The following is a 13464-nucleotide window of genomic DNA, read 5'->3' as shown; positions in this document are numbered from 1 at the left end:
TAGAGAGCATGCAGGCGGGGGAGAAGGACAGAGGGAAAGAGAGAGAGAGAGCATCTTAATAAGCAGGCTTCCATGCTCAGCATGGAGCCTGACACAGGGCTTGATCTGACAACCCTTGGATCATGACCTGAGCTGAAACCAAGAGTCAGGTGCTGAACCGACTGAGATACCTAGGCACCCTGATTCTTTTTATGTTTAATGTATGTTCTTCAAAGATAATTTTTCTGGGTATACTAGTTTAGACTGACAATTATTTTTTTCTCAGCACTTAGCAGTGCTGATAGTGTCTTGGCTTCCATTGTTACTAAAACTTCCAACTCATCATCTTTCCTTTATAGGTAATCTTCATACTCTGTACTTCTAGTGTCTCTGTCTTTGTCTCTTTCTCTGTTTTGTTTGTGGTGTTCTGCAGGTTGTCTGGAATATGTTTGGGTGTAGTTTTACTTTATTCTGATTGTTAATCATGTGGTTTCTATTAACAGGCCAAATATCTTTCATCAATTGTTAGTTTTTTAGCCATTATCTTTTCAAATGTATTGTAGCTCTCACTTTATCACCTGTCAAAATCTACCGAGACATATTTTGGATACTCTCATTCTATCCTGTCTCTTATCTTCTCTTTTATATATTCCACCTCTTTGTCTCCTTGTTTTGCATCTTGATTAGTTTATTTAGAACAATCTCCAAATTCACTAATTCTCTCTTGAGCTATTCTAATCACTGCTTAACCTGTATCTTGAGTTTCTAATTTGTTATTACATTTTTCATTTCCAGAAGTTATTTGTAACATTTTAAAATATGCCTGTCAGTGTGCCCCTTATTTTCCAAAAGAATCAATAAGCAAGATATCAAGAGTGACTAGGAAGATTATTTTAGGTAAGATGGTCAGGTATTTAGATCAGATTATTTAGGTAAGGTCTTCTTGAGGAAATGAGTTTGAGCAGAGACTTGAATAATGAGAAGTACTCCATATGAAGATCTGAGGGCAAGACATTCCAGGTAGAAGAAATAACGGATACAAAGACAAAAATATCAGAAATCAATAAAAGCAGGAACAAGTCAGTTATGTTTGAGGAACTATATGAAGATTGCCTCAGTTACTTAAAAATCAAGAGGCTATTGAAAGCTTTTTCTATAGTCAAGATTATAGAGTGGCAAGAAATATAATTGTTACAGAATATATGAACTGGATTTTTCATTTTTCTGTCTTATAAAGAATATCACAAAAAATCATGCTCTTTGCAGTCAGATGTTCCATAAATGTTGCCATGTAAACAAACCATCACTTGGCTAACATAATTAGTTGTATGAAGCATAAAAAGAAAGAGAGAAGGACAGAAAGGAAGAAAAGATCAACTTCCTTTGTGGCCATTACATTTTTCCTGAATATTTGTTATAGTTTGATACTAAATTGGCCACTTTAGCACCACATGGTTTCTAAGTGACATCAGATTTTAGTTTTCTTTGTAATTTCATCTGTTTTCCTTCTGAAGAGATAACTTTCATAATGAATATCTTAACATAACTTTGAATTTATCAGTTTGCCAAAATTGTATTCTCATGCTCAGATTGAATAAAGTAAAGCTTACATTACTTCTGTATTTAAAATCTTCCTCTTAGTTTTCTATTACATAAAGAACAAAATTTAAGTTTATTTTCAAGACTTGTATAGCTTTGCTAAGATCTTGTTCATGTCCACCTCTCTGTTTTACATGGAGAGAATATATGTGTATATATGTTTAAGGTTTTTCATTGAGGGCATTATTTATAATAGCAAAGGGTTAGAAATATATTCTGGTTTGCAAAAACAAAGCAGGAAAGATAAAAACTAACAGCATGGTTACCTATAAGGGGTGACGTAGATGAGGCAGAGAGGAAAGGATGGAAGTTCTGTGAATAGACCTTGTGTAATTTTATGTAAATATCCTACATATTCCAAAGAATACACACTTAAAAAAAATAATAAAGCAATCCCTAAACATGTGAGAAAGAATGTAGCATATAAACCTGACTACATTATATGACACAGAAGAAAGAATTATGTGAGGTGACTTTAACCAGTATTTTGACTGTACATTCTTAGTGGAATATATTCTAAGGACAAGGAGATGCTTCAAAGAAATGCTTTTGGTAATATTAGTAATAGTATTGCCATTGTTATTTTGAAATTTAAATGATAAATATGTAATCATGTTCACATTGTTAGGAAACCAAGATTTTCAGGGTAAGGGAAAAAAAAAACAAGAGTAAAATGAAAGAAGTAAAAACACTTTAATATTATATGTGAATTGGAAATGTCAGTGCAAATTCATGAATTTCTTTTCTTTTCAAAAATATGCATTTCCTAGTCTGGTCACTGAAGCACCTAAAAGCAGTGACAGCTCAATCACATTGAACTAGACCTGGATTGTGGTCTTTAAACATTATTTTCCTTCGGGTGCCTGGGTGGCTCAGTCAGTTAAAATGCCTCTGACTCTTGGTTTTAGCTAGGACATGATCTTACAGCTTCAGGGGTTCAAACCCTGCATCAGGCATGGAACCTGCTTGCGATTCTCTCTCTCTCCTCTCTCTCTGCTCCTCCCTCACTTGAGTTGTCCCTCTCAAAATAAACTTTAAAAACAATCTTCTTAAGATAATAGAATAGGGGCGCCTGGGTGGCGCAGTCGGTTAAGCGTCCGACTTCAGCCAGGTCACGATCTCGCGGTCCGTGAGTTCGAGCCCCGCGTCAGGCTCTGGGCTGATGGCTCGGAGCCTGGAGCCTGTTTCCGATTCTGTGTCTCCCTCTCTCTCTGCCCCTCCCCCATTCATGCTCTGTCTCTCTCTGTCCCAAAAATAAAAAAAATAAAAAAATAAAAAAAAAGATAATAGAATAAAAATAAACATTATTTGCCTTTAGGGGCACCTGGGTGCTCAGTCAGTTGAGCATCAGACTCTTGATCTCGGCGTGGGTCGTGATCTCTTGATTCATGAGTTCAAGTCCCACATGGGTCTCTGTGCTTGGGGATTCTTTTTTTCATTCTCTCTCTGCCCCTCCCCCACTCATGCTCATGCTCTCTCTGTCTCAAAATAAATAACTTAAAAAAATAAACATTTTTTTTCCTTTAAAAGGAAGCTAGCTGCTTCTTTGCAATCCTGGTCTAGATTAGAAAGTGTACAGAATGAGCCTAGAACATCTTGTTCCAACAAGCAAGGAAGCTCTAAAGGCTGAATTGTCAACAGAATACAGAAGCCAATGTTAAGGGTTCCCCATTGGCCAATATGAGAACACTTGAGCATCAAAAGGAAGAACAATTGCAACTGAAGCATGCTGAATGTTTTAAAATCCATTAGTTTATGATAATCAGAAAATAGAAGTGCCTCTCGAAGCCTTTAGTCCACACTGGAGATACAGTAGTGTACCAGCTCCTTACTGTGCAAATGAGCAATTAAAGGAAAAAGTTACGCATAATTCCTTTTTTTTTTTCTTAAACAAATTGTATTTAAGGAAGATTCTTAAAGAAGAATCTTTAAGATAATAAATATGGAAGACGTGATAGTCTAAAAATATTACTATTTTGCATCTGCTAATAAGATAATTGAATCAAACATCATCATCAGAAGATAAAACTATTAGAGGAAAGGTTGTTTGGGGAGCTTTACAATGGATGGTGGGGTCAGGCTATCACCATCAGAACACAGTGATCACTTGAGCATCATTGAAATTAGACTTTATGTGCCTTCTGAAATGTTGCATCACTTTTGAAGTATTCTTGCAGAAAACATTGAATATGAATCTAAGCAGTTCTTTTTTAAGTTTATTTATTTTGAGAGAACAAGCGAGCATGAGTGGGGAGGGGCAGAGAGAGAGAAGGAGAGAGAGAATCCCAAACAGGCTCTGTGCTGTCAGCACAGAGCTGGACACAGGGCTCAATCCCACGAATTGTGAGATTATGTCCTGGGCTGAGCCACAATCAAGAGTCCAGGTGCCCCTCTAAGTAATTCTTTAGGCCAATGGTTCTCAAATGTGGTTTAGGAAGCTCTTGGAACCCCTGAAACTTTTTCAGGGGATACCCCGGGTGAAAACTAAATAATATAAGTTATTTGTCATTTTCACTCTCATTCTCTCACAAATATGTAATGAAGTCAGCTAGAGACTACATGATCTAGTAAATTTAAATACATTGAATACAGAAGCATATATGACTAGCTATCTTCTATTGAGCTAGACATTAGAGATTTGCAAAATCTCTATTGCAAAAACATCTCTATTGCAAAAAATATTGCAAAAAACAATAAGAAAAACCCTCATTGTTTTACTTTGAAAGTGTTATTTTTCGTTAAAATGTTTTTAAAAACACATTTATAGAGTTATTATCAATTAGAGATATTTTTTAAATTTATTGGTTTAATTTATAATATGGTAAATATAAACGGATATAACTCACCTAAACAAAAGCTCTTTGAGGTCCACAGTAATTTTTAAGACTGAAATTATGAGATTCAGAAGTTTGAGAACCATTTGCTTTAGAATTAATTCAAGTCTTATCAGAATTACTGGGAAATAGAACAAAGTGACCACAAGAAACAAAACAAAGTGTAATGTAAAATGGTCTGTAGTAGAACTGATGACCTAGCTTCTTCAAAAAGTTAATATCCTAAGGACTCAGTAGAGCAAATTTCAGTACAAACCAGGCGTTAGAGGATAGCAAGGAATTGGTATAGTTATGTATGAAAATGCTTATATGTTTTAAAGATGCATGATATAGAAATGATGTGACATCTGTAATTAGCTTTAAAATACTTTAGTAATTAGGGATAAATGGAGCAAGTATAGCAAAAATGTAGGTAATTGTTGAAACTGAAGAGTGGATATAATGGGAGGATCATTCTATATTTTTGTGTGTTTGAATTTTATCTTGATATAATTTACTTTTTAAAAAGAACACATGCACCTTCTCAGAGGCTTTGCCTGATCATTTATTCCAACATAGTAACCTCTTTCCACCTGCTGTTGTTATTACTGTGTCCTGTTAGTGGTTTTTATTTTCATGGTAAGTCTTATCACCTTGTGAAATTTTTTTTTATTGATTTATCTTTTCTTTGTCTTCCCCTCTAGACAATAAGTTCCATGAGAGCAGGAACATTTTCTGTCTTGTTTTCTGTTATCTCCTGTGTGCCTAAGAAAATGACTGGCTTATTATATCCACTCAATAAGTACTAATTGAATGAATGAAGTATAAAAGCTATGTGTTATAGAAAAACTAGAAAATAAATAAGCAGATGAAGAAAATAAAAATTATCCTTCCTTAGCCACCCAGAGGTAACTGTTCCTGTTAAGTTTTCAATCCTTCCAAATCATTTTCTGGGAAAAAAAATACACACACATTCACACTCTGTCTTCCTAGAGCTCACTCCCACAAATCATACATAATATAATCGTCTGCAACTTGTGTTTTTAAAATCATACTTTTAAGGGTACCTGGGTGACTCAGTTGGTTGTGTCCAACAATTGATTTCAGCTCAGGTCATGATCCTAGGGTTGTGGGATCAAGCCCCACATGGGGCTCCGTGCTGAGCATGGAGCCTGCTTAAGATTCTCCCCACTTCTCTCTTGCTTGTGTACACTCTCTCTCAGTTTAAAAATATATAATAATATTTTTAAACATTCTTATGTTACTAAATATTTTTCTACAGAATCATTTACTTTTTTGAGTAGTATTCAATTTTGTGGATAACATTATATTTAATCCTGTCTTCAGATACATAAGTAAACATATGTTTGAACTAAGATATTGCACTGTCTTTTTTTTTTTTTTTTTTTTTTTTTTTTTTTTTTTTTTTTTTTTTTTTGAGAGACAAAGACAGAGCATGAGCAGGAGAGGGACAGAGAGAAGGGGAGACACAGAATCCGAAGCAGGCTCCAGGCTCTGAGCTGTCAGCACAGAGCCCAACGTGGGGCTCGAACTCACAAACCGCGAGATCATGATCTGAGCCGAAGTCGGACACTTAACCAACTAAGCCACCCAGGCGCCCCAATATTACACTCAATCTTGATTTTTACCTTAGGACACATTCCTAGAAGTGAAATTGCTGCGTCAAGGTGCACACATATAAAGCTGTTAGAAGTTGGAGTGTTCAGTTAAGCAGGTCTTAATCTCAGGATTGTGAGTTCAAGCCCCATGTTGGGTTCAGCGTTGGGCATGAACCCTACTTTAAACAAACAAACAAACAAACAAAAGCTGTTAGAAGTCAGGATATGTGGGGGCGGGGTGAGTTGATGATTAGAGGGTGATATGGTGGGGGTGTCTCTTGGTTGAAAGGTGGTAATCTAGGCGCTGTTTACATAGGACTGTTTAGTTTGTGAAAATTTATTAAACTGTATATACTTCTGTGCATTTTTATTATGAATATTTCAGTAAAAAGTTTTTTAAAAAACATAAATAAGTTTTGAATAAGCATGACAGACACTATCAAATGTGTGGTCAACAAATGTAAAGTCTTCCAATATGACATTGTTGTAATAAGTATACATCCCACATTTAAAGTAAAATGTTAAAACTTGAACTTACAGAGTAGTGCAATACATGGGATGAAAAATAACCTGTTTAAAAAATATTTTTCAAGTATGGACTTGAAGCCTTTGAAACTTTGTTTTAATTCAGTACTTGTAGGAATAACTGAAGAAAGAAAAAGAGCTGCATTGAAATTCTAAAATGGTATTTGGTGAAATTGTTGAAATGTCATTTAATTTTACCAGTAATATTTGTCTAATGAAATTTAGTGTTATTTATTTTTACATCCTAAATTCACTGTAAGTACTTTAATTTACATGTAGATGAATGAATTCTGTGGGTTTCAGGAATATATACACTAAAAATGCATCAGAAAGACTATAACTTTCCCTTTTAAAAACATGCTTATAGAGGGAGCCAAATAAGGGAAGGAAAAACTGAATCGATGTGCTACTCTGATAGTTTATTGGTTATTTCCTCTATGACTCTGAACTTGGTGGTTAAACTAGTAACAATAAAAACAATTTAAAAATAAAATTTGGGTAAACCCAAGGGAATGCTTTTTCCACTTTGGATTATTTTGTCAATAAGTCTGTATTAATAAGTTTTATTAATAAGTTTGGGTTAAGAGGGGCACCTGGGTGGCTCAGTTGGTTAAGCGTCTGACTTCGGCTCAGGTCACAATCTTGCGGTTTGTGAGTTCGAGCCCCGCGTCGGGCTCTGTGCTGACAGCTCAGAGCCTGGAGCCTGCTTCGGATTCTGTGTCTCCCTCTCTCTCTGCCCCTCCCCCACTTGTGCTCTGTCTCTGTCTATCAAAAATAAATAAATGTAAAAAAGAATTAAATAAGTTTGGGTTAAGAATTTTTAATATATGCATGCAAGTAAGTGTCCACACACGTATTTTAACTACCCAGATCCTTATTAGAAACCACCACTGGTGTCATTTGGTATATTTACTTTCCGGTTTTATTCTATATTTGATTTTTTGGCTTTCTGTATGGTTAATGGTCTATATCTCTATTCAAGTTTATATACTACCTTTTTTTTTTTTTTTAAATGTTTATTTATTTTTGTGTGAGAGAGAGAGAGGCAGAGCATGAGCAGAGGAAGTGAAAGAGGGAGACACAGAATCCAAAGCAGTCTCCAGGCTCTGAACTGTCAGCACAAAGCCCCAATGCAGGGCTCGAACCCACAAACCACAAGGTCATGACCTCAGCCAAAGTTGGACACTTAACCGACTGAACCACCAAGGCACCTTATCTCCTACCTTTTAAAAACATTATAATAGCAGTTGCAGTGTTCCATGTTTTGTTTTGTTTTGTTTTGTTTTGTTTTGTTTTTTAATTTATTTTTGAGAGAGAGAGAGAGTGTGTGAGTGTGGGCGGAGCAGAGAGAGGGAAACACGGAATCCAAAGCAGGCTCTAGGCTCCGAGATGTTAGCACAGAGCCCGATGCAGGGCCCGAACCCACAAACCACAAGATCATGACCTGAGCTGAAGTCAGATGCTCAGCCAGCTGAGCCACCCAGGCGCCCCTTCCATGTTTTATTAATTACCTTAATGGATATGTTAGACCTAATTCTCAAGCAAGTGAAAGTACCATAATTTATATAACTATTTGTTAAATATTTATGGTTGTAAAAAAATTACATTTATCAGTCATATTGAAATCTTTCATTTGTCTTTGTACATGAAAACATTTTCACGTTAAATATTTTCTTAAAATGCCTAAAAAAGTGTGAGCATTTTTTTTAAGGCCAAGAAGCAGTTTTTTTAATTTTAGAGAGTGCGCTAGCAGGGGAGAGGGGCAGGGGAAGAGAGAGAGAATCACAAAAAAGCTTCACACTCAGCGCAGAGCCCAACGTGGGGCTCAGTCCCACAACCCTGGGATCACAACCTGAGCTGAAATCAAGAATCGGACACTCAACTGACTTAGCCACCCAGGCACCCCAAAATGTGTAAACATTTTTAAGCTTTTTGATAACATATTGCTATGTTTCCAAAAGCATTATGTTCCTGAGCTTGTAGTGTTTGGCCATGCAAGCTTATTACACCATTGCCAACATTATAATCTGTTTTGTTAAGACATCACAGATTAGAATTTTGGTTAAAGGCAGACTCTAGAACGTGGCTGCCTGAATTTGAATGGCATTTTCACTACTTACAACTGTATGATTGTGGGCAAGATAATTGACCTGTCTTTCACTTTCAATGTTATTAAAATTTGCAAATTTATAAAACCTATTAATATATTGGGTTGTATAAGCACTAAATGGGGTAAGACAGGTAATGCTGTTTGTTTTTGCATACTTTATTTGCAGTAAAGAAAAATACTGGTTTTATATATTTAGATTTTTTGTGAGTTACTAATATGTTCTAGAAGTCAGCTGAATATGAATAAATTAATAATTTAAATCATAGGAATCTCCTAGAGAGTACAGGAAGAAAAGACCAGAAAGAGCCAAAGGCTGACTAGGACCATACATTGAGGGGTGAAAAGAAAGACAAGACCCATTTAGGGAGATAGATAAGAAGTGATCTGAGACTTAAGGTAGAAATAACATTAAGGTATTTATTAACATAGGTTTGCAGTTTGCATCAAGCATTATTAAATGTTAAGTAGCAGTATTTTGATGAAAGTTTTATTGCTAGTAATTACCATTTTTGTGAAATTTCATTTGGAATATTCTTCCCTCTAGGCAACATAAAATTTATGTGATATTTTCGGGGCGCCTGGGTGGCTCAGTCAGTTAAGCGTCCGACTTCGGCTCAGGTCATGGTTTTGTAGTCCGTGGGTTTGAGCCCCGCATTGGACTCTGCGCTAACAGCTCAGAACCTGGAGCCTGCGTCAGGTTCTGTCTCCCTTTCTCTGCCCCTCCTCTGCTCATGCTCTGTTTCTCTTTCAAAAATAAATAAATATTAAAAAATTTTTTTGAATTTAAAATTTATGTGATATTGTCTCCTCTCATTAAAGTGTACTTGCTTTGGGGTGCCTGGTTGGCTCAGTTGGTTTAGCGTCTGGCTCTTGATTTTGACTCATGTCATGATCCCAGGGTCATAGGATTGAGCCTTGTGTCCAACTCTCTGGGCATGCAACCTGCTTCAGATTCTCTCTCCTTCTATCCCTTTCTCCTGCTCATGCTTGCTCACTCTCTCTCTCTCTCAAAAAAAATTAACTTGTCTTCGTGAACTGAATCTTACTAATGTTTATATATTTAATATTGGTAATAGATAACGTGGCTTCAAAGACCCATGCCATACTCCAATATGGACTGAGCTTCATGATTTGCCTTGTATAGCAACTGAAGACCCAAAGTGTTGTGAGGAGTTAATAAATATGTTTTTAATGTACGTAATATTCACAATTAATTGATTAATGATCATCAGTCTTGACAATAATTTCTGAAGAAAAATCTGTATGATTATTAAACCTAACGAATATAGAAATTGATTGAAAACCATTCTTAGCCTCTTTATCTTAAGCAGAGTTTCTCTATGTGACGCTAACCCTCTCTTCCATATAAATATCAACCTTTTGACTGTGTTGTCATTTTCTGAGTGGCTGAACAAAGTTAATTGATTACATGACTATTTTGTTAGAGTCAGTTGTATGCAGTGCTTATTATTATGACAAAATTGAGTGAGTCATTGATGAGTCCGTGAATAAGTATTGGAGTACTGTTGCTTTCAGGCTCCGGCTTAGGGAGTGGGTATTGTGAGAAAATCAGCCAGGTAATTATGCTTAATTCAATATAAATCTTAAATAGATTCCAAACATACTTACTAACTCCCCTATTGGAGTTTAGGTGCTAAATTAGGCAAATTATAATAATATGTCATAAATACAGTATAGAAGAATACAAAGGGTATTGTATGTTGTGGGGAAAATTAGAAAAATGTTTGAGGGGATGATTCTGAAGGATGTGTAGAAGTTAGCCAGGCCAAGAGAACACAGAGCATACTTTGAAGAATGGACAAAGGCCATAAGATTAGAGATAGGAAAGAATGGTGTCCTTGGAGTGGTGAAATACAATTCTATGTTATAACAGTTGCATTTGTCTCCTTTAAATAGATCCTTGATCAGGAATTTGTATGAAAATACAGAACTGAAAATCTGTTAATGAAAATTCAAATCTTGGTTTTAACAGAAGGTGAATTCTAAAAAAATTAACCCAGTAAAGTGTTGATATCAAGAAATTTCCCAGTTTAGTCATGATTTCAGTTTTTCAAGCATTGGTCCATTTAAAAAGTTATCTCTTGTAGTATAATATATACAGTTTACCTGACCTTGTTGAAAGATTACACTGGCCCCTCTTTAATTCTATACGTGTCATATTAGTGTTTGATCGACAATAAGTAAACTGTAGTGTTCAGACCCAGTCTATAACTAGTAAATGGAAATAATCTGTATTTATTATTAGGAAATTTTCAATTGTATAGACATATACAGTATAATAGTCATGTTCCTGTCACCCAGAACCAATAATATGTTATTTGATCATGTTTACTTCTGATATGCTTTCTCTTAAGGAACTATCACATCCTTTTGTTTGCTTTTGGAAGCAACCCCTGATAATAACCTATTCATACATTACTAAGCAAAATCTTTTTGTGTGCTTTAAAAGTTTGCATTAATGCATACTAAATGCACTCTTGTTAATTTACTCCTGCAACTTGCTTTTCTTACCAAATTAGCAAAAATTAAAAATCTCAACACCACCAAGTGTTGTCAAGGATGTGGGAAAGAAATTTGGTGATATCTACTAAAGTTCAAAATGTAAAGTCCGGCACTTATACTTCTAGTGTATAACTTAGAAAAATTCTTATACATGAGCACAAGAAAGCATTTAGAAGGATTTTCATTTCAATATAGTTTGTAATAGTGTAAAACGAAAACAACCTTATGTACCTGCCAATAGTTGAATGGTAAATAAATTTCAGTCTGTCTTCTACTTAGTTTATATTGCCCTAGAGCATACATAATAAGTACTTAGTTTTTATCCATCAAGTTAATTATTAGTACTTTGGAAACATATACACACAAGACAATCTAGTTATGGTGTGCTAACTCCATTCTGAAGGAGTGATGCTTCTAGATGTTATCACTACAGCTAGATCTAAATCAGCAGCAGGAGCAAGAAAATCCCCTTTACCCCCCATTCCTGATCTTTTCATTTTCTGTCATTCTTCCCAAGCTGTCTCTCTCCTTTTCTTGTTTTTGCTTTTCTAATTTGGACAATCCTAGAGGTGACTCTTTATGGTTTTTCTAGCTCTTGAGCTACCGGGTTCATGATATCAGCAAAATACTTTAGTATAGGCTAAGGCACTGCTAACAAAAAGTGAGATTTTCTGTGATAACTAAAATTTTTCTAAAGATTCTTTACTTACATATTTATGTATCCTGTATTCACTACATAAGTGTTCATTGATTGATTTTACTGTGTGACAGAAATATGCTGAAGGAGTATATTTGCCATTTTAACTGGATAACAAACTATAATGTGTTCCTTAAGTTCTCAAATACGTTTAAAGCAAAACGTTTAACATAGGTACCCTAGGATGGGGACAAGGCTGTGGGGAAAAAAATTAAAGCATTTCTCACTCTGGTCACTGTTTAGAGTTTTGAAAAAAGAAGAATCAGGAGTATAAGCCTGATTTGGGTAGCTCTCTTAAAGATGGAACAGGACTTAGGTCTAGTTCATCCTTAAAATTATCTCCAGCCAGGTCCTTGTCTCTAGGAGTGGTCCAAAAAGGACAAGAATGCCTTTATTGCCCTAGCTAGGGAGCAACAACCTAATTTGCGTAGTTACTGTAAAGGAGGAAGAGGAGTTCCTTGTATCTCCTTTTCTTATTTCTGGACTGTGGAATAATTAACTTTAAATCAATCATATCAAAAGTCTAGAAGAGTTTTTTGTTTGTTTTTTGTGTTTTTTTTTTAATTAACTCATTTATTGTTGGTGTTGCTTTTGTTAGAAGAGTTTAGAATTGGAGAAATTTCATTAAGTCATTTTGTAACATTGACTAGGAATAACAGACTTATGGAGAGCATGTTTTATGTGCTACAAACTACATAAAACAGGAGCAGAATCAAAACTAATGAATTCAGTGTTAAATTTGAATATAAATTAGGTAGTAATGATTTTTTGAAGAAGATGATTTTATAAGGTCTTGAGTTAGCAAAATTTAGTTGTTGAAGAAGAGAAATGAGATAGTAAAGGAAAGGACATTTCTCTCTTCTTTCAGTGGGTTACAGCACTCTATTCTTTATGAAATACAAATAAATAGATCCCTGGCCTGAGGAATTCAGTCTTGTGGGAGAAAAAGATCTATAAGTCAGTTATTATAAGACAGTGTCATAAGTGTTATAGCATGCTGTTGACACAAGGGAAACAAAACTCTGCTTCTGCTTGGGAGCATGTGGATCTTTAAAGATGAGTAGGAGTTTGACAAATTGAAAAGGTAGAACACTCTAGGCAGAGGGAACTGTGCACTGCAGTTTGAGAGACCTGACACCACATAGCATGTTTGAGGAACTGCAAGTGGTTAGGGACACAGGAAGTATGAGGGTTGAGTTAAGTTGGAGACAAAGCATAAAAAATTGAGCTTCATGGGCAGCATGGGATGAGATGCTTCACTTAACAATTTTTTAAGGTTCTGTGTACCATATTCTGTGTTTACTTGTCCAGTCTCCCCTTTTAATTCCTCCAAATTCTATTCAGCAAGTATTTACTGAACACTTATTGTGTGCCAGGCACTATTCTAGGCAGTGGGGATATCTGGCTGAATAAAATAGACATGGTCTTTGCCTTCACATAGCTTAGAGTCTGCATGGCTAACAGTGGTAAGTATATAAGCAACTAGAATATAGCATGCTAAGTGCTAAATAATGTAGTGTTGCAGGTATAGGAACCTAGAACAATGACAACCAACCAAATCCAAGTTGCGTCCTGAATGATTGAGAGTAAGATTTGGTG

At 35.5% G+C, this 13464-nt stretch overlaps 1 protein-coding gene across 8 annotated transcripts in view; it reads left to right on the top strand.

The window, feature by feature from the left end:
* Nucleotides 1–13464, top strand: part of LCORL (ligand dependent nuclear receptor corepressor like) — a 166939-nt gene that overhangs the window by 118234 nt on the left and 35241 nt on the right. The window contains exon 6 of one of the 8 annotated variants that reach the window (XM_049630361.1): nucleotides 5096–5610. The exons of the other annotated variants lie outside the window; for them this stretch is intronic. Coding sequence (XP_049486318.1) covers nucleotides 5096–5160 — 65 coding nt within the window. The 3' untranslated portion in view covers nucleotides 5161–5610. Of the gene's footprint in view, nucleotides 1–5095; nucleotides 5611–13464 lie in introns of those variants that run through there. 8 annotated transcript variants of the gene reach the window in all.

The sequence above is a fragment of the Panthera uncia genome, chromosome B1 (assembly GCF_023721935.1).
Source record: "Panthera uncia isolate 11264 chromosome B1, Puncia_PCG_1.0, whole genome shotgun sequence".
Lineage (NCBI taxonomy): Eukaryota > Metazoa > Chordata > Mammalia > Carnivora > Felidae > Panthera > Panthera uncia.
The sequence above is the reverse complement of the archived record's forward strand: the minus strand, read 5'-3'. Positions and strand labels throughout refer to the sequence as shown.